This window comes from Sinocyclocheilus grahami, unplaced genomic scaffold, assembly GCF_001515645.1.
Source record: "Sinocyclocheilus grahami isolate Dianchi unplaced genomic scaffold, SAMN03320097.WGS_v1.1 scaffold631.1, whole genome shotgun sequence".
NCBI classification, from domain to species: Eukaryota; Metazoa; Chordata; class Actinopteri; order Cypriniformes; family Cyprinidae; genus Sinocyclocheilus; species Sinocyclocheilus grahami.
In genome coordinates, this window is record NW_015505810.1 from 531,818 (window position 1) to 557,879 (window position 26,062).

Here is a 26,062-nt window from a genome sequence, read left to right on the forward strand (position 1 = left end):
ACCCAGGGTGGTTGCTAGGGTAATCAGGGTGGTTACTAGGGTGTTATGTGGTTGCTAGGGAACCCAGGATGGTTGCTAGGGTACCCAGGGTGGTTACTAGGGTGTTATGTGGTTGCTAGGGAACCCAGGATGGTTGCTAGGGTACCCAGGGTGGTTGCTAGGGTAATCAGGGTGGTTACTAGGGTGTTATGTGGTTGCTAGGGAACCCAGGATGGTTGCTAGGGTACCCAGGGGGGTTACTAGGGTGTTATGTGGTTGCTAGGGCACTTGGGGTGGTTGCGAGGGTGTTCCTATGTATAACAATGCAGAATAAACAGCTGGATTTTGATGTGAGAGACAACAGCAGATGCACTTTTTTCACTGGAGGAAGCGTTGTTATGGATTATGAACTATGTATTTTAGTTAAAAACATCTTAATGCTGGATTTGTTTCAGCTTTTGTCTGAACTGATGGCCTGGAGTGCTTGTGATGTTTTCATCAGCTGTGGAGTAATTGACTCGAGCTGTGAACCGTAAAGGAGTGATGCAGTGTTGATGATTTGAACCTGTTTTCTCTGTGTTTGTGTCCCGGCAGCAGCTCCAGGAACCCCTCAGCACGCGGATGAGCAGTTTCTGTCTCGCCTCTTTCTGTTCGTGGCGCTCCTCATCATGTTCTGGCTGCTGATTGCTTAAACGCTGAAGAACTGTGTGATCGTGTCGCAGGACTACCGGCTAACTAACCCTACAGTAGTGCAGGATGCAAACAGCTCTTTTTCTGTGAAAGAGATGCAGCGCTTGCGTTGTGAGTGATCCTGTGACATGCATAATGTTCGGTTTCTTCCCAGAAATGATTTTAAATAAATGCCAGAGTCTTATTTCTCTATTATTGATGCCAAATGAAGCCACTCGCTGTAGTAAAGCTAGTAAAAACATAATACGAATGTTCTTCCTAACAGTAATCAGCGTTTAATTTGAGCTTATTTTAATATTTTATAACTTTGGCTGAAGTAGAGCATCTGTTCTTTTAATAATCAAAATAAAGTTGTTGTTTTTTTAAAATAGAGGCTTAAAAAAGCAAATTAATTTAAAAGGTCAATATCTATAATGTAAACTTTTTAGAATTTGGAAAATGATTGGGGAAAGAAATATTATTTGTTGCGTGAGAGGCATAAGCACATGTTGACTGTCCACGTGATGATTAAATCTAATTATAAACGTGTTTTTGAACGTTGTTTTTGTTTACTTTATGCCGTCACACAATTTCTTTCTTTTGTGCAAGACTGTACAATGCTTGTTTCTTGAGTTCCTGTGTTTTATGAAAGTAGAGCACATCTGAGCTTCTTATGAAAATACCCCAGATTTATGAAGAAATTAATGCATTAAGAGGCAGGTTGCACCAGACATTTAATGCTGAAAATATATTTTTTAGAAATGCACTTAAAGAAATACAGTAAAACAGTGAAATATTAGAAAGTAAAACAACTGTTTTCTGTGTGAATATCTGTTAAACTGTAATGTATTTCTGTGATGCGCAGCTGTATTTTCAGCATCATTCCTCCAGTCTTCAGTGTCACATGATCTTCAGAAATCAGTATAATATGCTGATCTGCTGCTCGAGAAACATTTCTGATTATTATCAATGTTGAACACAGCGGAGTATAATTTTTTCAGGTTTCTTTGATGAATAGAAAGTTCAGAAGAACAGCATTTATCTGAAGTGAGCTTTAAACATTCAGATAACAGTGAAGGCAAAATATACAACACATAGAAAACTCCCACTTTGGAAGTTGTTGCAATGAAATATATACAGAAATACAGCATCCCTTATATGATTTAATTATAAAGCATGTAAACAATGTTTGAGAGGACAGAGTCTCCAGGCTTCCATCACTGTTCACTGCTCTTTAAACTCTGCGTCAAACATGATCTGCTGGATCTGCATCTTGACGGCGGCTCTTTTCTGCGGCGTCAGTCTTTTGAGGGCAGGGACGTAACTCAAGAGAAACAGCTCGTCCTCGTCGAAGGCTTTGAGGTTGCTGGCAGAGGCCGATGGCGTTCTCATGTGTATCTGCTCCTCGGGAGACTCCAGCTGCTCCGGGGCCTCGGCGTCACCGAGACGCTTCTTCTCTCTGACGCGAGCGTCCAGGAACGACAGGGTTTCTCTGTAATGCAAGCGCCGGCTGCCTTCTTCCCTCCTCAGCTTGCATTCCACCACTGCACGGAAACAAATTACATTATACAATTATACTGCTGTTCATTCTCCAAACAATTATCTACAAATACTCAAAACAACAACAAAAAACAATTACACCGTAAAGAAAAAAAGATTATTGGAGTAGCCTACCTTTTACAAGAACATACCATTCCAGTTTTAAAATGTTACATTTTCAATGTTACTATTACTTGACACATTATTTGTGAAATTCAACCACTTCTGAGTGAAAATCATGAACCTTTAACATCCATGGAGTCTTTCCATTGCACAAAAGAGTTTTTAAAATGGAAAAAAAGATTCTTTAGATGATTAAAATGTTCTTCACACTAAGAAAAGATGATTTTAGGAACTGATCACTGAAAAGTTCACCAAAACCGGTCCTTCTTTGGCATCACTATGAAAGCCACCTTCATTTTTAAGAGTGCATATGCTAATATTTACTATGCATGCACTTATAAATATGCAAGAAGCATTCTACACTAGCACTGTAAACTGAGGATATAATATCGCAGCGTAGCGCGTAATGTTGACGCACTGACCGGAGAGACCGATGGACGCGGCGACCTCGCGCCACGCTTTCACGCGCCGCTCCGCGCTGCGATAATCGAGCAGCGACGCGTTATAAAGCAACGGGTAAGCGCAGACGCTCTGGATGAGTTCCTCCGCCTCAGCCATTGAGTTCACCGAGCAGCGGAGGAGACGCGTTGTTCAGATCGTATTTCCGGAACGGCACGGTCGCGTCAGTAACGCGCGACTCACGCATCGCAACCGATTGGTAGAGAAGAAATGTGAGGTAGGAAGGAGAGAGAGGAGTCAAAGAGTATACCCAGGTTTTTAATGGTAGTGGAAGGTCGAACCAAGATCCCAGCAATGTAGAGTGATCTACGTTTTTTGGTGAACCATCAAGAAGTAGACCTGTTTATCAGTGTTGAGTTTGAGAAAGTTACTGGTCATCCAAGCAGTTATATCATTAATACAAGCCGATATGGGGTTGGTTGGAAAGGGAGATCAGTTGTGTTGAGAACTGATATTGAGCTGGGTTTCACATGCATAGAAATGGAAGTTGAAGCCATGATGAAGGATAATGTTACCTAAAGAAAGCATGTAGATGATGAAGAGTAAAGGCCCGAGGACAGAGCCCTGAGGAACACCGTGAGAGCCAGGGGCAGTAGAGGCGGACAGGCCCGAGGACAGAGCCCTGAGGAACACCGTGAGAGCCAGGGGCAGTAGAGGCGGACTGTGATGTAATGCTGACGGACAGACAGGTAAGAAACGAACCAAGATAGGGCAGTTCCAGAAATACCAAGAGCAGACAGTCGTGAGATGAGAATACTGTGAGAGATGCGTCAAAAGCAGAGGAAAGATCTAATGCTAATGGAGCCGGAGTCAGTGGCCATACGGAGGTCTCTGACAACCTTCAGAAGTGCTGTCTCAGTGCTGTGGAGAGTGCAAACATCCATAGAGGTTATGAGATGACAAATACGACTGAAGTTGAGCAGCAACAACGTTTTCAAATAGCTTCGAAAGAAGCGGAAGGGTCTGTAACTGGCCATATCAGACAGCTCAAGGCCGGGTTTCTGTAAGACTGGTGTGACAGCTGCAGGCTTTAATTCAAGAGGAACAGCACCAGTGCTGAGAAGCTGAGAAGTGAGAAGTGAAATAAGCAGCAAGAGAACAGCTGCAGAGTTTTTGATTTGATTTCTTGAGTAGCTGGAAAGAGATCACGTATGTGATTTATTACACAGATCTTGTGTGTGAGATACTAATACATAACTCTTTCTGTAATTATTTCACTTTTTACATTTACCTTCGTTCATTTAGCAGATGCTTTTATCCAAAGCGACTTACAAATGCTGACAATAGAAGCAATCAAAACCAACAAAAGAGAAATAATATGCAAGTGCTACATTATCCCAACACAGTACACGTAGAGAGGTTTATGTGTATGTATATATAGGCTACACACACACACACACACACACACACACACACACACTCACACACTCTCACACACTCTCACACACTCACACACACACTCGCACACACACACACACACTCACACACTCTCACACACTCTCACACACTCACACACACACTCGCACACACACACACACACTCACACACTCTCACACACTCTCACACACTCACACACACACTCGCACACACACACACACACTCACACACTCTCACACACTCTCACACACTCACACACACACTCGCACACACACACACACACTCACACACTCTCACACACTCTCACACACTCACACACACACTCGCACACACACACACACACTCACACACTCTCACACACTCTCACACACTCACACACACACTCGCACACACACACACACACTCACACACTCTCACACACTCTCACACACTCACACACACACTCGCACACACACACACACACTCACACACTCTCACACACTCTCACACACTCACACACACACTCGCACACACACACACACACTCACACACTCTCACACACTCTCACACACTCACACACACACACACACACACACACACATACATATAACAAAAACAAGTAGATAGAATAGAGAAAGCTAGTGTCTTTTTAAAGAAAAGTTAGAAAACGAATAGAGAGAGCTAGAATTAGAGGGTCACATACAGATGGAAGGGATGTGTTTTTAGCTGTTTCTTGAATATTTGTCATTCTGACTGAGACTTGTGAAACACTGAAGAATAGCGTTATGTTGGTGTTCTGCGGCGTCGACGGATAAACACGCGATCAGGAGCGTGTGACGGACGCGTTGTTTCTATTTGTGACGCGACGCTCCGCTTAGTCCCGCCCACAGCGAGATCTGATTGGTCCAAAATACCGCCGTGACGCCCCGCTTCTGCGGAAGACGCACTTCTGACGCGACGGTGTGTGATTCCGTTCGACGCGCGTCTCAGCAGCGCGTCAGAAAACTCAATGGCCGTGACTGAGAATTGTAATTAATAACACATGTTGGAATTAAATGCATGTTCATCATTTGTGAGAGACAGAAAAGCCCATCAGTCCCAATCAAGCAGAATCTGGAGCAAGTAAAGCAAACGACTCTCAGTCAGCAGACAGACGCTGTTTATTTGTATCCTCCTTATCTGTGTGGCTTAAGACAGGTTTTGAAAATCCATTAATTCCTTGATGAAAACCACATATAGCCGGACGTGTATGATTACAAAGGATTTGTTGAGAATGAATGGAGCATGTACAATAGCGTGACTGTGTCTCAGTGATAAGACAGAGTCAAGTGTTTCTGCTCTTCACATATAGGCTATGAATTAAGATACAGCTTGATCTTTAGCATCATAACCAATATAAAACATGTTCACACAACATGGATTCAATTGAACTGACCGAGCAAATATCAGACCATTTGTGCTTGTGTTTAATTATTAACCCTCTGGGGCTCACACTTGTGTTATTCTCGGTCAAAACTGACCAGACACCTGAATTTTGTTTTTTCGGTAAAATCAATGTAATATATTTTAGTTCAATAACATTTTTTATTTTGTATTTTGAGAGAATTTCATGATACAAATGAATATTTATGCAATAATTATGATCATTTTTCCCATTGAAAAAAAAATCTAATATATTTCTATTAGTTTCCAATTATGACAGTAGCCTGTTTTATGTTTAAATAGATACAACGCTTTTAAAATCTAATTTTTGAAGGCACATTAGTGCCATCTGGTGGGAGTAAAAAAAGAAAGACTTCTGCAATTCCATGGTTTAGCCACTAGATTCCTATATAGATCTACTGTTTATAAAGGGATTTATATTTAGACATTCTCAAAGACAGCTTTTTTGCAAAGGTTTAGATTTTGTTTTTTATGTTGATTTGAAATGTCAGTTTTTGCATTCATTTTACTACAGTCAAACCTGAACACAAATAAAGACATTACTACACGTAACATCAAAATTCAACAACAATGTAACAAAAATGAACAGGAATGCTTTATCAGAGATTAATCAATCTGTTTTTAACCTCTTATTTGCGTCTTCTGGCTGTATTGTTACGATAGTTCAGTTGTGTGTGTATAATAGTGTGTTTGAGTGTGTGTGTGTCTGTTTTGCACTCTTGATATTTTAGAGTGTCACCCCTTCATTGCTGTGCACGGTCAAAGACGTTAAGATGTCCACATCAAAAGAAATGTACAAAAGTGATTTTATGTCCATAGAAAGCACATTGAATGCAAGTAAAGCGTCGACTTTTAAGGTTTCAAATAAGTTTTTGAAGAATAAAATGTTACAATTTGGTTGAAATAATGTTACATTGCCATTCAGTGTAACACAATATTTATGTAAAAATGCAAACATGCTTATTCTGACCTGTACATATTAAAATATATAAAAGAATAAGTGAGCATATTACATTTTATTGGGGTTTAAATGAATAAAAATTCTTACTGACAAATGGGCCAAACCTAGGATAGTGGCACATTTAAAAAATGCTAAATTACAGCTAATTAGTGTTTGGGGTGAAAGTAATTAGTCTTTTAATGTGTCATAAATAGATTTTTGTTGTAAATATGCCTGACGAGATTGTTACACTGAATGATATTCTAGTGGCTCTCTTCTGTAAATCAGGGGAAAAGTTATGATATTTATTTTTTGCTCAGAAACACAAAAATACAATTACATTAAACAGAAAACTTTTTAATTTTTTTATTTAAAAAAATTTAGGGGGGAAAACAACAATTTAAAGCAGTATTGTTTTTATGCTTAAACCCTTTTTCGTCTTTGACCAATACACAAAAAATTCTCTGTATTTTTGTATTATTGCATATTTATATTTCCCATTCACGTTTTTTTATTTTTTTTGTGGTCACATAGCAACTGCCATAAAATAATCGAGTTTCATACCATTCCGATGAAGTAGCGATTTTTAAAACTTCAAACCCCCCTATATGTTTTAATTTGTCCATATAGCATTTATTAACTATTATTTCAGTTTTAGTTTCAGTATAATTTTTATTTCAGTTTTAGTAGTTATTTTAGTTCAAATAAAAGAGTTTCCTTGGCAACTAGCTGAAATAAAAAAAAGCTTTTGAATTTTATTTTATTTCAATGAATGTAACATTTTTTTATGTTCGGTCTTAGTATCACTGAAATACTATTATAGTTGTATTAATATTGTGAATCAGTTTTTGAGTAGTTTCTGATGTTTTTCATTTTGTTTTATGCTTTATTTTTTTTATGAATTTGTTTTTTATTAACTTTATTTATTTATTTAATACACATATATTTGTTTTATGTTCATTCTGGTCGTTGTCTTACGTTGTTAGACGTTCCCTGTCTTGTGTTTATATAAATAAATAAATAAATAAATAAATAAAGGAGAAAGGAAAAGAAAGCAGGCGATCAGTATGAATGCTTGGCTCTGGAGGGTTAAACAGGTGTGATATGAACTAAATCTCATGCAAATGCACAAGCCAAAGCTGATCCTCTCGGAGACCTTCATGCTCTCCGTCGACATCCAGCAGAATCAAAGCACATAATGCCGTGCATTTATCTTTCAGCACAACAATGAGGCTTTCTGCCTCTCTGTACATCTCATTTGATACAGTGAAATCTGATTTCTTGTCAGCTAAAGCCAGATTACCTCAATCTCCAGCGCTCACTAACACCTTCACAAAACTGCCCAGATTAGCCGGGATTTTTCAGCCACTTTATACATTTTTTCCCCGGCTGTATAGAGGGATTACGTTTTGTCTCCTTGCTTTTAATCTATTTGGTAAATGGGGGTTTGACACAGACAGCAGAGCGATCCGGCTCTATATGAACACGTTCTGCTCTAAACCCGACCGCATTCTGGCTCAGAACCAGCTACAAATGCCATGGACAAGAAGAGCTCTGCCTTCACTATCGACCGCATTCTGAGCGCAGAAAACAACAAGATCCTCGGCTTGGAGAAGCCCTCGGCCCCGGGTTCGTCTTTGACCCATACACAAAAAATTCTCTGTATTTTTGTATTATTGCATATTTATATTTCCCATTCACGTTTTTAAATTTTTTTTGTGGTCACATAGCAACTGCCATAAAATAATCGAGTTTCATACCATTCCGATGAAGTAGCGATTTTTAAAACTTCAAACCCCCCTATATGTTTTAATTTGTCCATATAGCATTTATTAACTATTATTTCAGTTTTAGTTTCAGTATAATTTTTATTTCAGTTTTAGTAGTTATTTTAGTTCAAATAAAAGAGTTTCCTTGGCAACTAGCTGAAATAAAAAAAAGCTTTTGAATTTTATTTTATTTCAATGAATGTAACATTTTTTTATGTTCGGTCTTAGTATCACCAATTTAAAGCAGTATTGTTTTTATGCTTAAACCCTTTTTCGTCTTTGACCAATACACAAAAATACACAAAAAATTCTCTGTATTTTTGTATTATTGCATATTTATATTTCCCATTCACGTTTTTTTATTTTTTTTGTGGTCACATAGCAACTGCCATAAAATAATCGAGTTTCATACCATTCCGATGAAGTAGCGATTTTTAAAACTTCAAACCCCCCTATATGTTTTAATTTGTCCATATAGCATTTATTAACTATTATTTCAGTTTTAGTTTCAGTATAATTTTTATTTCAGTTTTAGTAGTTATTTTAGTTCAAATAAAAGAGTTTCCTTGGCAACTAGCTGAAATAAAAAAAAGCTTTTGAATTTTATTTTATTTCAATGAATGTAACATTTTTTTATGTTCGGTCTTAGTATCACTGAAATACTATTATAGTTGTATTAATATTGTGAATCAGTTTTTGAGTAGTTTCTGATGTTTTTCATTTTGTTTTATGCTTTATTTTTTTTATGAATTTGTTTTTTATTAACTTTATTTATTTATTTAATACACATATATTTGTTTTATGTTCATTCTGGTCGTTGTCTTACGTTGTTAGACGTTCCCTGTCTTGTGTTTATATAAATAAATAAATAAATAAATAAATAAAGGAGAAAGGAAAAGAAAGCAGGCGATCAGTATGAATGCTTGGCTCTGGAGGGTTAAACAGGTGTGATATGAACTAAATCTCATGCAAATGCACAAGCCAAAGCTGATCCTCTCGGAGACCTTCATGCTCTCCGTCGACATCCAGCAGAATCAAAGCACATAATGCCGTGCATTAAAGGAGAAAGGAAAAGAAAGCACGCGATCAGTATGAATGCTTGGCTCTGGAGGGTTAAACAGGTGTGATATGAACTAAATCTCATGCAAATGCACAAGCCAAAGCTGATCCTCTCGGAGACCTTCATGCTCTCCGTCGACATCCAGCAGAATCAAAGCACATAATGCCGTGCATTTATCTTTCAGCACAACAATGAGGCTTTCTGCCTCTCTGTACATCTCATTTGATACAGTGAAATCTGATTTCTTGTCAGCTAAAGCCAGATTACCTCAATCTCCAGCGCTCACTAACACCTTCACAAAACTGCCCAGATTAGCCGGGATTTTTCAGCCACTTTATACATTTTTTCCCCGGCTGTATAGAGGGATTACGTTTTGTCTCCTTGCTTTTAATCTATTTGGTAAATGGGGGTTTGACACAGACAGCAGAGCGATCCGGCTCTATATGAACACGTTCTGCTCTAAACCCGACCGCATTCTGGCTCAGAACCAGCTACAAATGCCATGGACAAGAAGAGCTCTGCCTTCACTATCGACCGCATTCTGAGCGCAGAAAACAACAAGATCCTCGGCTTGGAGAAGCCCTCGGCCCCGGGGCCCTGTGAGGAGAAACCGGCCCCCGAATCTGCAGCGACTCGAGAATCGCTGAATCAGATGGACCTCAGATCGACCTGCTGCTTCTGTTCACGCTGCGGAGAGGTTCTGCACACGGCTGCCAGTAAGAGCGCTTTCATCACGGCTGACTTCGCCTGACCTTTGAGAAAAAACACAAAAGATCTCAAAAACGACTCTCACTTTTTTGCTCTGTTTTCAAATGTGGTTCTGTCTTGATGAAGCAAAGACAATAGTATAACAATATTTAAATGTAAGCGTGAAGGAAATATAACAAAACCACCATAACACTTGAAAATGAATGTGAAGGATGATTTTTATAATGTTATATATTATATTATTAGCCTATATATTATTGGGTTTTACAAGATTTTTATATGTTTTACTTAATGAATTTGTGGTGTAAATCAGTGTTATTTTAGTATAATTGAGATATTATTATATTTGTATTAACATTTTAACTAATAGCAACTATTATTTTATATTTTCCATTTTCATTTGAGTTAAAGTTTTAGTATTTTTGTTGTGCATTTTATCATTTATATTAGTATTTTTATATATATATATATAAGTCTAGCTTTTATTAAATTTTAATTTTAGTTTTAGTTTTTTTAGCACGTCAAGTTAAACTAAATGAAAATCAGAAATGTTTCCTTGACAACTAGCTAAAATAGAACTTTCCAAAAATGCATTTTATTTTATTTCAGTTGATGTTTATTTTATTCCAAGTAACTAAAATGTTTTTTTATGTTCAATGTTATTTTAGTATCATTGAGGTATTTATCATTGAATTTTCATTAACATTTTGAATCAGTTTTTATTTCTATATTTTCAGTTTTCATTTTAGTCATTTTGTTGTGTGTAATTTTGTAATTTATAGTTTATAATTTATATTTTGTATATGTCTATATATATTAATTAATTTTTATTTTAGACTTAGTTTTAGGCTCTTTTGTTTCAGGTAACTTTCATTTTAGCTAACTATAATAATACCTGTTTTAGTTGTTAAATTTGCTTAATTTTAATTAAAATAATATTATACTGGTTTGATTTTTGGGTGGAACATGACTTGTTCTCAATATGTTTGATTATATTCTCTCTGTTTAATCTCATGGTTAGGCTGATGCTGATCTCTGTGGTTTTTGTTGCTGCCAGCCTGTCATGTAGTTTGGGGTGAGCAGATGTTTGCAGAAGCTCACGGCAGGGAAAGCTTCAGTCATGTTCAGAGGAGGGTTCGGCGTCACCGCACCATCTTCACAGAAGAGCAGCTGGACGCTCTGGAGGATCTGTTCAGACAGAACCAGTATCCAGACATCAACACCCGCGAGCAGCTGGCCCAGAGAACACACCTGCGCGAGGAGAGAGTCGAGGTGATCCACCACTCACCTGTGTCTGCATCTCAATAATCATGTCATATCTCTATCCTGTAAACCTCATACCACTCCTGTAAACTCTTAAAAATAAACGTTTGTTATTTTAAATTGATGATTCAGTGGAGAACCTTTAACAAGCCTGTTTCTTATTCTGGAATAAAAAATAAAAAAACTTTTTATCTCATAATTCAGAATTTTTCATGCAATTCAGAAAAGTCAGAATTGTGAGACGTAAAGTTAGAATTGCGAGATGTAAAGTCAGAATTGCGAGACGTAAAGTTAGAATTGCGAGATGTAAAGTCAGAATTGCGAGACGTAAAGTTAGAATTGCGAGACGTAAAGTCAGAATAGTGAATTCCGTAAAGTCAGAATTGTAAGATGTAAAGTCTGAATTTCAAGATAAAATAAAAGAGATGTAAAGATGAATTGCAAGACGTAAAGACAAATTGTGAGATATAAAGTCAGAATTGCGAGATGTAAAAAAAGTACTTTACTAGTACTTTTTTATTTAAACAATTGTGAGACATAAATTCTGTAAAGTCAGAATTGTGAGACGTAAAGTCAGAATTGTGAGACGTAAAGTCAGAATTGTGAGATATAAAGTCAGAATTGCGAGATGTAAAGTCAGAATTGCGAGATGTAAAGTCAGAATTGTGAGATATAAAGTCAGAATTGTGAGACGTAAAGTCAGAATTGCGAGACGTAAAGTCAGAATAGTGAGACGTAAAGTCAGAATTGCGAGTAAAGACGTAAAGTCAGAATTGTGAGACGTAAAGTCAGAATTGCAAGATAAAATAAAAGAGATGTAAAGTCAGAATTGCAAGATAAAATAAAAGAGATGTAAAGTCAGAATTGCGAGATGTAAAGTCAGAATTGCGAGACGTAAAGTTAGAATTGCGAGATGTAAAGTCAGAATTGCGAGACGTAAAGTTAGAATTGCGAGACGTAAAGTCAGAATAGTGAGACGTAAAGTCAGAATTGCGAGACGTAAAGTCAGAATTGCGAGACGTAAAGTCAGAATTGTGATATAAAATGTCAAGATTGCAAAGTCAGAAATGTGAAGTAAGAATTCTCAGTGTATATCTTGCAATTCTTTTTTTTTTATGTATTTTTTTTATTATTCTGGCTTCCATGATGTGCTGTTATTTAATTATATTTAAAGATACTCTTTTCCAAACAACAACAGCTGCAAACCCTGACTTTCATGCTGAAAGTCAATATAAATAGCGACTTTGTTTGTTGTAGGTGTGGTTTAAAAACCGAAGGGCAAAATGGCGACGACAGAAGCGGCTTCCGGTAAAGTCAGAATTGCGAGATGTAAAGTCAGAATTGCGAGATGTAAAGTCAGAATTGTGAGATGTAAAGTCAGAATTGTGAGATGTAAAGTCAGAATTGTGAGACGTAAAGTCAGAATAGCGAGATGTAAAAAAAGTACTTTACTAGTACTTTTTTATTAAAAAAATTGTGAGACATAAATTCTGTAAAGTCGGAATTGGAAGACATAAAGTCAGAATTGTGATATAAAATGTGAAGTAAGAATTCTCAGTGTATATCTTGCAATTATTTTTTTTAAATGTATTTTTTTATTATTCTGGCTTCCATGATGTGCTGTTATTTAATTATATTTAAAGATACTCTTTTCCAAACAACAACAGCTGCAAACCCTGACTTTCATGCTGAAAGTCAATATAAATAGCGACTTTGTTTGTTGTAGGTGTGGTTTAAAAACCGAAGGGCAAAATGGCGACGACAGAAGCGGCTTCCGTTCAGCCTACGAGGACCAGACGACTGGAATACAGTCCTTCATAGCGACTGACATGTACAATATGATATCAGGATCATATCTGTCTGCTGCGTGGAGATATTAAACCCCCATAAACACTAGAAGAGCTCATTTCTCTGCTGAAAACAGATCACAGATGAGAAGTGTTGAGTGTCACTAGCTCTTCATTTATCGACTGACATCATTTGTTTCATATTTTAATAATACTTTTAATATTTGTATTTTACAATATAATTTTCTCATGTTTTATATTAATTTTCACACGAGCGATTTTGTCAATATTTGTGAATTTTCAGTGCAACACATGCATTAGAAAGCTACAGTTATTCTAACAATAAAAATGGAAAAAAATGGCTTCTATTGTCCTCATTTGTGAGTCGCTTTGGGCAAAAGCGTCTTCTAAATGACTAATGACTAATGACTACATAAACTGGATTGTGTTAGGCACATGGCACTGGAGGAGATCAGGGACACTGAGGCAGAGGAAGGCTACATTTCATGACACAATAACAGTAATATTAAAAAATCTATGCGAATATGGTGGTTGAAATACAAAGTTCTTGCAGTGGTAACGGGGCTTTAGTCTTACACCGTGTCCTAACTACACGCGACGTGTGATAAAAGGTATATTTTCCATGTTAATTGGAGATCTTGTCCTAACTAGCCGCGACGATTCTATTTTAGAAACTGTTTCTATTTCTCCGCGATGCCGCCGCTGGAATAGCAACACCAAGTATGGCAATGATAATCTCAGGTACTGTTTATGTGCTTTATTTACTGTTAAAAGTGTCTAATGCATGGGTCACCAAACTTGATCCTGGAGGGCCAGTGTCTTGCAGAGTTTAGCTCCAACTTGCCTCAACACGCCTGACTGAAAGTTTCAAGTATACCTAGTATGAGCTTGATTAGCTGGTTCAGGTGTGTTTAATTAGGGTTGGAGCTAAACTCTGCAGGACACCGGCCCTCCAGGATCAAGTTTGGTGACCCCTGGTTTGAAGGGTTCTGGCAGTCTGGGTAAATTTTTTCTCTGATTAATATAACAAACACACACTGCCTTCTATGAGGAGGCGGTGTACACCAAAGTGCAGGTCATTAAATGATCATTCACAGGGTTTCCTCGGGGTCTTAAAAAGTCTAAAAAAGTCTTAAATTTAGTTTGATCAAAGTTAAGGCCTTAAAAAGTCTTAAATTGTACAAGAAAGTCTTAATTTTGATTTCAAAAGGTCTTAAAGGGATCCCCGGGTATTAAGACATGTATAGCTTAATATAATGTAAATTATGTATCTTATTTAAATATATAGTAGAAACCCCATGAAAGATTTATGTTATTTAAAAAAAATCGACATGGTTTTTGGACTATGGGCGGGCGCCATTATCTTATGTGCACGGTACATTCTGCGTCGATGACATCAAATGGTTGCAATTGGTGAGCTACTGGCGCTTATTTCTATAGTCTTTGGCTTTTTACCGCAACACAACTCAGAATACACAACTCAGAAAATCAAATATTGATACGATATAATATAATGTAAATTATGTATCTTATTTAGATATACAGTATAGTAGAAACCCCATGAAAGATTTATGTTATTTAAAAAAAATCGACATGGTTTTTGGACTATGGGCGGGCGCCATTATCTTATGTGCACGGTACATTCTGCGTCGATGACATCAAATGGTTGCAATTGGTGAGCTACTGGCGCTTATTTCTATAGTCTTTGGCTTTTTACCGCAACACAACTCAGAAAACACAACTCAGAAAATAAAATACTGATACGATATCACATTGCATGACTCTTGATTGTAATTTTCAGTCGAAGGGCAACAAGAGAAGCAATGCAAGACTTCACAAGAAGAGGAGAAAAGAACGGGAAGATGCCTGTGGATGAATAAAACTTCCTAAAGACCCACTTCTTTTTTCACTCCACTTTAGTCCTGATGCCTTTGAGTCTTTTAGTTGACCACAGCTACTGAAAGAGCTTACAAACGGCTGAGAAACGCTATGTCATCCTGTAAACATGCTGACGCTAATCATGACGCGCGGCCGGTAGAGGAGTTTCTCAGCACAGATTTTCCTCGAGATCCGGGCGTTTAGACTCCATGTGGGGAAAAATCGATGGTACAGCATTTGGTTTAAGCCTATGCTTATCCAGCTCCACCTGTAAGCTCTTTCAGTAGCTGTGGTCATCATAACAGGATTTTATTTTCCGAGTTGTCTATTCCGAGTTGGGTTGTGGTAAAATTAGCAATAGGTAGCGGCAGTAGCTCACCGAGTGCAACCATTTTACGCCATCAGAATAATGGCATGCCCCATGGTCCAAAATATGTATAAAACATATTTCAGGAAGAGACATCATTTATGTTATATTAAGCCATACAAGTCTTAATACCCAGGGATCCCTTTCAATTTGGGGATGGAAAGACCAGAATTGCGATATGGCTTAATGTGATGATTAAACTTCAAAAGGCTATGATTTCATAAAATAAACATGAGTGCTGCACGTTCAAAGTCAGGTGCTGCGCTGCTTTGTGTGTTTTTTTTGTTTGCTACCGCGTGTCGTGTATAAAGTGCAATGCGTGTGACGTCGTTACGCACAGTGAGCAGGGAGCAAAAGTAAGAGTGGAGTTTACGAATGTGCTGTCTCGTGTCTGATTTAATTCAGCGTCTTTAGCTAGTATAAGCAAAGACACAACAATGGCGACGAGGACAGTTAGTAGACTGTAAGAAAGTTAAATCTGATCATGAGTAAGTTTAAACTCGAAAGATGGACCCTACCGCAACAGTGCCGAAATTCGACTGCTACAGTGAACCTGCAACTCTGGGTCCACGATGAACGAGATGGCTGTCGGCATTTGAATTGAAGACCCAACCTGTCCGGCAAGGGGTCAAGAATGCAGAAAGTGCAGAGGTGCTAACCACTTTGCCAAAATGTGTAAAACCAAAAATGTGACTAAACAGACAGCTAAATATATCGGTGGAGAAACTAACAGAACTAATGATGATCAATACGCATTCATGGTGAAAGACTGTGACCCAAACAGATACACATTTGCTGTTGGTGGAGTTGACTTAGACATGTTGATCGATTCCGGGGCCACAAGCAATATTATAGATGAAGGGACATGGGAGACACTAAAAAGCAAAAGAATTGTGTATCACTCATACAAATCTGAAAAAAATATATATGCATATGCCTCTAAAGAACCCCTGCCCATAAAAGGAGCTTTCATGTGTGAGATCAAATGCGGAAAACGGAGAACCCAGGCTGAATTCGTGGTAATCAAGGGAAAAGGAGAGTCACTAGGGGGTAAAGAGACAGCCACTAAACTAGGAGCACTGAAAATTGGGGTCAACATAGCTACAATCAGTGATGTGGCAAGCCGAATTCGGGAACAGTACCCATTTCTGTTTAGAGGAGTTGGAAAGCTCAACACCAAACAGATTGGCTTACACGTTGATGACACTGTGACTCCAGTAGCTCAACCGATACGCCGAATTCCCAGTTTTACATTTTTATGATTTAATTAAATATTAACTCTTCGTTAAACTCACAAACCCCCTGCAGTTCCTTCACGAACCTCAGTTTGGGAAACCTTGGGATAATGTTTAATGCACTTCGTGTTGTTAATAACAACAAATGGAATATATTTTCTTTCTCTGTATTTGTATATCAACATGGTACAATATTATCCTATTTAAATCAATGTGATTAACGAGTTAGGTCAAAAGTATTAAAGTAATCAAAAAGTAGTCTGATTATATGACCTCAAATGTGTAATGTAATGGATTAAATTACTAACTACCATTTTTTTTTACTGTTTTTCAACTGTTTTACAACTTGGAAACAGTAGTGGACTACAATTTGTACCCACATTTCTAGGGGACAATTAAAATATATATATATGTTTTAGCAAATTTGACATTTCAGGACTCCTAAACATTAAATATAAAATAAACATAAAATATTGCCCATAAATGTAACAGAAAATGTCCTGACAGAAAATTACCAGTACTACTTTTCTTACTTTTGACAAAGTCTTGTCCACTTTTATTTTTCAGTTTATTCCACTACTATTAGACAGGAAGAGAACATGCAAAGCCAACATCTGACGTTTACCGTTTGAGATAAGGCCAGCACACTTTGCTTCTACTGAAATTGTATTGTAATTTATGAAACGAATGACTAAACTGAAGTTAAACACAAGTCAGCATGTTCATGCAGTCTGTAATTCCTGATAAGTCTGAACACAATCATTTTCACACTTAAACAATAAACCCACTAATCTTTGAAGATATCAAAGAAAGAGCATAAAACACCGTCTTATCATGATTACAAAAGAATACAGATATAACATCTTATTTGCCAAGTAGGAATAGATGATAATTACATTCTGGACCTTCATCTTAAAAATTTACATATTTAAACAGCTTTAAAAAAACAATCTCTTTGATCAATCATTTGGATTTTCACTCTGGAAATGAGTTTCAGATTAATATTGCATCATCCATGTCATCGTTTGATGTACCGCTTAATAGTTTCTAAATAATTTGCATAACAGAAAAATAAAATAATGTTGAAGTTGAAGTAGTTGACACATTTTTGGGGGGAAATGCCAACATTTAGTGCTATTTAGCACCTGTTTTTACAGGTGCTATATAGCCCTTTGTCAAATGGTGCCATGTAGAACCATACGATGTGCCATATAACCCTTTTTCTCAACAATGGTGCACTAATCATAACTCATCCATGGCTCCCAGCATGCATTGCGACATGACTAAATTATGCAGCTGCATTGTCTTAGTATTTTCTTTTATTCTTACTATTTGCTTTTATTTTTGATTTTTGTTTTATTTTCAAAAATCATATCAACATTATCAGAATATTTTGTCACCGTTGCTGAGATTCACATGCTGATTCTTCATGTCTACGAGTGACAGAACTGAAACCTCTTTACAACCCATAACTCTAAAAGTGGTTTATACATTTTTCTCACATAGTATAGTAGTACTGCAATAACATAAAACTCATAAAAGAACTGCAGATTCTGATAAAATGTAACCAGAGACTCAGACGCATGAAATAATTTTATCATAAGTTCCTTGCCATCACATATGTGCTTTATAAACACTACTGTAACAGCCAAAGATAAACATATTTTAACTTAACATTAAGGTCAAGAGGCAACTAAAGCAAACACTATTCACCAAAACGGTAAGTTGAAAAAAAGAGGAAAAAAACCCATCTAAACCTTAATTCTCAACAAAGAACTTCTTAGAGGTTTTCTATATGATAGCACCTTAACCACGCCAAAGAACCACTGAAGAACCTTTTTTTTTAGAGTGTGGTTCTGGTATCTTTTTATGTCATATTTGTATTATAGGAAGAAGACGCCAATCACGCATGGTTTTATGACCCTTTAATTGCAGAATTGTGATTTATTTTCCACTAGATTTACATTCTACATATAATTTTACATGGTCACTTTGAGATAAATTTCTACATGTTTTTCAGCACAAACATGTAATAAATTATTCGTCTACAATTCCAGCAAACACAAAAAGAAAACATTTTAACCTGATATTTTCTATTCCTTTAAAACCTCAATTCTGATTCGGACATAGTTAATTTTATCCTGATATTGTTCAGACGCTGGCCTGAATTCCTCCAAAGCTCTGTCATACTCTTCTAGGGCTTTCTTAAGTCGATCACCCTCGATTTTCCCAAGAATGGCCTCAACAATCATGTCGATCCCCAAGAACACCACTGCCAATGCAACACTGGCTAATGTACCTGCTCCAATTATAGCATATTTTTTTGTTATGTTTGCCAGAATAAATCCTTTATCAATTAAATAGCCAACTAAAACAGTAGATCCCACAGTTGCAATACCACAAACTGCTTCAAAAGCCTTTGAAATCGCTTTAAAATCTACAGTAGACAGAGAAGACAGGCTTCGCAGTTTCTCGTACAGGGTGGGTTCCAGCTTCTCCTTCAGCTCCTTATCAATCCTCTCTACTTCTGCCTGTATCTTACGCATGCATCCAATTATCACATCACAGTTCTCCCGAAGAGTAGCGATCTCGTTCAGGGAGATATGTTCGAAAGAGCAACTCAAGTGCTTGTTCATAGCATCAATCAGTTGGTTGGTGGCTCTGAAGTTGTTCTTCATCAGATCTTGAAGCTCTTGACTTCTGCGGATGAGCTGCTCCCTTCTCTTAGGGTTGTCAGGGTAGAAGATGTCACTCCACATTTTTCTTAATATTAGGATCCTTAAGAAGAGAAACAATCTTTAAGGAAACTATTATTAAATGGGCATTAATGCAAGTGAGCAGTAAGTAAAAGGTACTGTCTGTAAGAATTAGAAAGCCCTTGTTATCAGTGACGCCGGTGACCGTGAAGTGAATTGCAGCTGTTGACAGAGAGTAACTAATGTTAGTGTTTCACTATAGCAAACTGACTGTGCATCTTTCAGGGTTTGCTTCATAATTCATTTATCAATATGTTTATTATTTTCACACGAACAATTTACAGAATTAATTATGCAAGTACTTCATAATTCATTTGATTCTTTTAGGAGTGTCGGTTTCTGAGATCAACGTAAACAAATGACTTGTTTATTTCCCAGAAGAAATATTCAGTCGTCAGGGGGGCACTAGAGAGTTCATTCTGGACAGGAGCTAGAAAAGGTTATTTAGCTCCTCAAAAGTGTCTAATAAATACTCAGTGTCCATGTTTCGCTTAAGCCAGGGACACAGCAAGCCAAAGATTGGCCGTCAAGACACGTTTATTTTTGAGCATCAGTCGACTTGGTTTTCTTGGTGTGTTCCACACTGTTGTCTCTAGTCAGATGCTGTTAGGTATTTTTGAGGCCAATCAGTGATTCAGAGTTAGAGAGAGAAAGAAATCTGATTGGCTGTTCAGTTTAGTGAAGGAGTCGAAGGCTACAATCACACTGCAGGTAAATGTGGACAAAATCCGATTTGTTTGTCTTTTTTCCACATGTGACTCATATCCATTTTTCTCATGAACAGCACGAACCACATGCAATCTGATCTTTTCAATTCGATTTTGTGGCACTTCCATATGTTGTAATCCAATACGTATTCATAAAACATTTTATCTTACCACTAAGAGTTCTCCTAAATAGCAGTAAAAGTTTTTAGCTAAGAGTTTTCACTTAAAACTTATTCACAAAGCTGCTGAGACAAACTTGTACTGAGGAATAGAGAGAAGTCTTAAGCTAAAGAGTAAGGGGGCGGGGCTGAGCTCGTTGCTATGGATGATGTCAGCATTCTTATTAACTATGCACACAGTGATTGGCTGATAGTCTCTGTCGGAGATTTTTTCATAGAAATATTGTAGAGTGCGATATTATGTTGCCATATTCAAATAAAGATTTAAAAATAAAAATGTTGCCACATTCAAATAAACATTGCAGGCTAAGTGTCACTAATTAAAGCGGCAGTCCGTAACTTTTTTGGGTTAAAAATTATCCAAATTCAATATTTGAGCAAGTACATAACCAGCCAGTGTTCAAAGCTATCGCCTTACTTTAGCCAGATTCACAACGGTTAGCTTATAATAATGTTTTCTAGTTTGAGTGGTACGGGTAGGTTTTCACGGGAAATTCGAGCATGGCACTGCGTCAATACGTCATGTCTGAAAACATAAAGAAGCTGTCCCGGCTACTAAACTATCTCATGTGAGGATCCTGCAGGTGACGGATCGTTTATAGCCTTTTCTCACAGCAGCCGGAATAATTAAATGTCCAAAAAAATCATTTTGATGGCAGATTGTGATCCAGAAAGGATTAGGGATGTGAATGAAATTAAATTATATTCCAGTTTCAAACGTGCTTCTGATTACAGATAGCCTGGGATTACAAAGATTTGTATTTTAAAGAAAACCAGTTCAAAGGGAGCGTAGTTTGGTTAAAATAATTTCTTAACATGAAATTCGAAGAGTATGACAATTAGAGATTAGACTGAACAGAAATTGAAATCTACACACACACTATACTCATAGTCACCAATGCTGATGTTGTTAACATTAATAATCTGAGAATAAAGTATAACAATAATAATAATTTGCACAGTTTGATGTGATATGAGCTAACCGATCTTTAGATTTAATCACCATTGGTAGCGAGATTTATTGTAATGCTTTTTTCCTCAGTTGGTCAGAACAAACGTGGCAGACTTTTTACTTGCTTGTTCAGATGGCAATATAAGGTGAAAATTCTTATTTGGGTCATATATTCCAAGACGTAGGCTAGAATCTGTGATTACTAAGTACAGGATTCACACCGGTGCGGTGACTGACTGCCACACATGCTCCTCAATATCAGGTCAAAACAACCCAATTGCTGGGTTTGTCCCTATTTTACCCAGCACTGGGTTGTATTTAACCCAGCATTTTTTAGAGTGTACAGCAATGGAAAAGTCAATATTACTGGTTACTGCTGTTTTGTATTTAGTACAATTCTTAAAAACGAGATACTAGTAATATGTTGCTGCCATGGATATTCCAAATCATAGCAACTAAAGTGTCTCAGCTGGAAAAATGCTGTGTCACCAAAACGTTTATAAGCGCCACCATCTGGTCGTTTTAAGAAGAACGCCTGACATTTTTTCAGCAGAACCATTCATCATTCATCTGAATGCATGAGTTTTATCACTGAGGTGCCATGCAACCTTTTTTTTTTTACAGATTTCCACATGAAAAAAATTGCAGTCTGAATAGGGCATGTGAGTTGATGTGATGAAATTCCTGTGCCCATAGTGTCTGCATATTCACACCAAAGTTTTCTCATTGAAAGTCAATATGTGTAGAATGTGTAGAAATTATAAGGACTTTAAAAAACTCACAGCCTGGTGCTAAACACTCCTTTGTGGTCTCTCCTTTCTTGTTACCTTAAAATGAAAGCAAAAGAGGCCAATTCTGTTATAAAACAAGTTAGTTTACCGATTACAGTTTCTTTCTCTAGCAGTGGAAATATTGAACAAATATGGTAAGTTACAGTACTAACCCAAGGTTTTTCAATCAAAGACTTCTGGCTCGGAGGCACTCTTCAGGTCGTGAGTCAGCATCTAATGTAACTCTTGTTATCCCGGATATTTAAAGATAAATTGGTGACCTCCCCAGTGAGGCAATCCAGACTGGAAACACCCCTCTGAAAAGACAAGCTCCTGTCCTCTCGTCTGTGTCACGTCTCACCCACACCAACAATCTTCCTGCTTTTCTTCATTGCTCAATAGCTTGTGATTCATTATGTGATTTAAAAGTGATATGCTAACCGCTAGATCATTTGATCTTACTAAGGTAACTTACTGGGCATTTAAATACAGATGATCAGGATTTATAACCATAAGAGAAGGTGCAAGGCAGTTGTCAAGAGCAGTGATGCCAACGTAACAAATTTGTTGTTAAATTTAGCAACTTTTCAGACTATCCTAGCAACCTGGCAGCAAATTTAGCAAAACATTTTTTTGTATATATATATAACTTTTTAAAAGTGACTAAAAAAGGCACATGTTTTCATCTAAATGACAAAAATGGGAAACGCTAGCCAGCCAAGCAGCACATCGGCCTGGAGAGCTGGAGAAACAATACACACGTCACATGTGAATTATAAAGTTGCTAGTTTCACTTGTTCAATTATAATTGTTTATTTATGATACAACATGTTGTTAGCTTGCAACTATAATTATTGTTCGGCTAAAGAATATGTGAAAAATGGAAAAGGTACTGGTAATTTTCTGCCAATACATTATCTGTTAAGTAGTAACCCTAAAACCCCAAATTTAACGTGTAATTAAAACACCTGTGAAAAATCAATACAGATTGCTTAATATTAACACAGTGCACTGTGCCTTATTTTTACAGACTTTTATTAGAGAGTAGGAGATGAACTCCCAGTACACTGCTTAAAACTATTATACAAATTTTTTTTTTTTCAGAATCAGAATTAGCTTTATTGCCAGGTATGTTTGCACATACGAGGAATTTGTTTTGGTGACAGAAGCTCCACAGTGTGACAGAATGACAGTGACAAGACAAGACAGATAATAAAAATAATACTATACAATATACAAAATAGACAATGTGCAAAATAGCACAAACACAATATACAAAATAGACCATTTAGTATGTACAGGTATGTTAGGTGCCAATTTGAAGTGTAATAAGTATGTGTGTTAAATAAATAAATGTATGATAGTGTTCTGTGTTTCCTGTTTATTGTTAAGTGTTCAAATGTTCATGAGATGGATTGCTTGTCTGGTCGTTCTGGTGCTCAGTGCTCTGTAGCGTCGACCAGATGGCAACAGTTCAAAGAGGGAGTGTGCTGGATGTGAGGGGTCCAGAGTGATTCTGCCAGCCCTTTTGCTCACTCTGGATGAGTACAGTTCTTGGAGAGAAGGGAGGGTTGTACCAATGATTCGCTCAGCAGTCCGGACTACCCTCTGAAGTCTTCTGAGGTCAGATTTGGTAGCTGAGCTGAACCAGACAGTTATTGAAGTGCAGAGGACAGATTCAATAATGGCGGAGTAGAACTGTTTCAGCAGCTCCTGTGGCAGGTTGAACTTCCTCAGCTGGGGAAGGAAGTACAACCTCTGCTGGGCCCTTTTCACAATTGAGTCAATGTGAGTGTCCCACTTCAGGTCCTGCGAGATTGTGGTGCCCAGGAACCTGAATGACTCCACTGCAGTCACAGTGCTGTCCATGATGGTGAGTGGGGGGGGTGCAGAGGGGTTTCTCCTGAAGTCCACGGTCATCTCCACAGTTTTTAGCGTGTTGAGCGCCAGGTTGTTGCGACTGCACCAGACAGCCAGCTGCTCGACCTCCTGTCTGTAAGCAGACTCGTCACCGTCCTGAATGAGGCCGATGAGTGTGGTGTCGTCTGCAAACTTCAGGAGCTTGACAGAGGGGTCTTTAGAGGTGCAGTCGTTGGTGTACAGGGAGAAGAGCAGTGGAGAGAGAACACAACCCTGAGGAGCTCCAGTGCTGATCGTACGGGTGCTGGATGTGTATTTTCCCAGCCTCACTAGCTGCTGTCTGTCTGTCAGGAAGCTGTTGATCCACTGACAGACGGAGGTGGGCACGGAGAGCTGAGTTAGTTTGGGCTGGAGGAGGGATGGGATGATCGTGTTAAAAGCCGAGCTGAAGTCCACAAACAGGATCCTCACATAGTGTAAGTCCCTGGTCTGTCCAGATGCTGCAGGATGAAGTGCAGTCCCATGTTGACTGCATCATCCACAGACCTGTTTGCTCCGTAGGCAAACTGCAGGGGGTCCAGTAAGGGTCCAGTGATGTCCTTCAGATAAGCCAAAACCAGTTTTTCGAATGACTTCATGACCACAGATGTTAGAACCACAGGTCTGTAGTCATTAAGTCCTGTTATTTTGGGTTTCTTTGGGACGGGGATGATGGTGGTATGTTTGAAGCAGGAAGGGACTTCACAAAGCTCCAGTGATCTGTTGAAGATCTGTGTGAAGATGGGGGCCAGCTGGTCAGCATAGGTTTTCAGACAGGCTGGTGTCACACCGTCTGGGCCTGGTGCCTTTCTTCTCTTGTTCTTTCTGAAGACCTGGTGCACATCTTCTTCACTGATCTGGAGTGCAGGAGGGAGGGAGATGGGGGTTGCTGGAGGTGTTAATGGTGTTTTTCCTCATTTAATTAATAAGAAAAACACACATATAATGTGTAACTGTTCAATAATTCAATGTTGTATTTAAAAATACAACATAAAGGTGTTGTTTATATTCTTTTACAAATAAAATGTGTATATAATATTTTTTTACGGACAAATCTAAATTAGCATTTTTCAAAACATATTTCTCAATGAGATTCGAGTAATCTTATTGTGTATTGTTAACAATAACGCAGGTTTTGTCATGCGCCAGTATGTGAAGTGTGACGTGGATTGTTACTTGACTCCTGACGTTGTGCTTGATCCCGTTGGCCTGGGCGGAGCTGGTGCGTGTGCTTCTTGTTATTGTTGTGTTGGCCGTCGCCATTAAAGGCTTGACTAAACTATTCTCTCGTGTCAGCGATTCAATGTACCTCACCTATACTCTGGCGTGGTGGCAGCGTTATCGTATTCACTCCCCAAACGTTCTGGTGAGCTCATGTGAGATCTTGTGGATTATGCGTTGTGAATTATCTCCGCTGATGACACTCGAGACATTAGCCATGGCGAATATACACAGAGCACCGAAGCAGTGGTGCCTAATGAAAGTTGAGACCATGAATTCATTCGAGAACTGGCGTCAGAACCTTGTTTACACATTGTCATTGGACATGGAGTTCACTCCCTTTCTAGTTGACGGCGCGCACTGGGAAAAGAAGACGAGGGTTTCACCATTCAGAGGTTATGCTGGGACAGATCGCTAACTACTGCCCTGTTATTTCCCGAAATACTAATGTTAAAAACTCCACATGCATTAATCACATGTGGCAGACTATCAGACTACATTATGGATTCCAATCAACTGGTGCACATTTCATTGACTTTGCTGCTATTAAACTTGAGTCTAATGAAGGGCCAGAGGATTTGTACCAGAGATTAATGGCTTTTGTTGAGGACAATTTACTACGCAGAGACTCTGGCATTACTCACAGTGGTGAAGCCATTCTAGAGGATGAGGAGCTCTCCCCCACGATCGAAAACTTAATTGTTCTAACTTGGCTTCGTCTTAAACACAGTGATTTGCCAAAGCTTGTAAAGCAGAGGTATGGCACAGAGTTACGGTCACGCACTCTGGCATCCATCAAACCAGAGATATCTCAGGCCCTGTGTTCATTACTGGAGGAGCTACAGTCGTCAGAGGATGCCAGAGCTATGCGCTCAGCCGTTTCTAACCCGCCAAGACAGAAGCTTGCTTCACTGGGTCGATCCAGGAAGTCCTGCCCACTCTGTAAAGAGGCTCGCAGACCGGACAATCACTTCCTCAGTAA

The 26,062-nt window shown here is 38.1% G+C and overlaps 2 protein-coding genes across 2 annotated transcripts in view; one reads left to right on the forward strand and one right to left on the reverse strand.

The window, feature by feature from the left end:
* The window catches only part of LOC107558076 (E3 ubiquitin-protein ligase RNF185), a gene marked incomplete at its 5' end in the record, with an annotated part of 8,426 nt that extends 7,221 nt beyond the window's left edge, over positions 1 to 1,205 (forward strand). The window contains one exon of the mRNA XM_016241701.1: positions 574 to 1,205. Coding sequence (XP_016097187.1) covers positions 574 to 671 — 98 coding nt within the window. The remainder of the gene's footprint in view (positions 1 to 573) is intronic.
* Positions 1,206 to 18,588: 17,383 nt separating this feature from the next.
* On the reverse strand, positions 18,589 to 22,208 carry LOC107558070 (single-pass membrane and coiled-coil domain-containing protein 3-like). The gene is made up of 3 exons (XM_016241685.1): positions 22,134 to 22,208; positions 21,973 to 22,017; positions 18,589 to 19,374 (listed from the first exon to the last, which is right to left on the reverse strand). Exon 3 carries the CDS (start codon positions 19,353 to 19,355, stop codon positions 18,690 to 18,692), a length of 666 nt encoding a protein of 221 aa, XP_016097171.1. The 5' UTR covers positions 19,356 to 19,374; positions 21,973 to 22,017; positions 22,134 to 22,208; the 3' UTR covers positions 18,589 to 18,689.
* Positions 22,209 to 26,062: the final 3,854 nt, after the last annotated feature.

What these genes read in the sequence shown, in the direction of transcription:
- LOC107558070 (XM_016241685.1), bottom strand. Translation starts at nt 19,355, where the DNA reads ATGTGGAGTGACATCTTCTACCCTGACAACCCTAAGAGAAGGGAGCAG.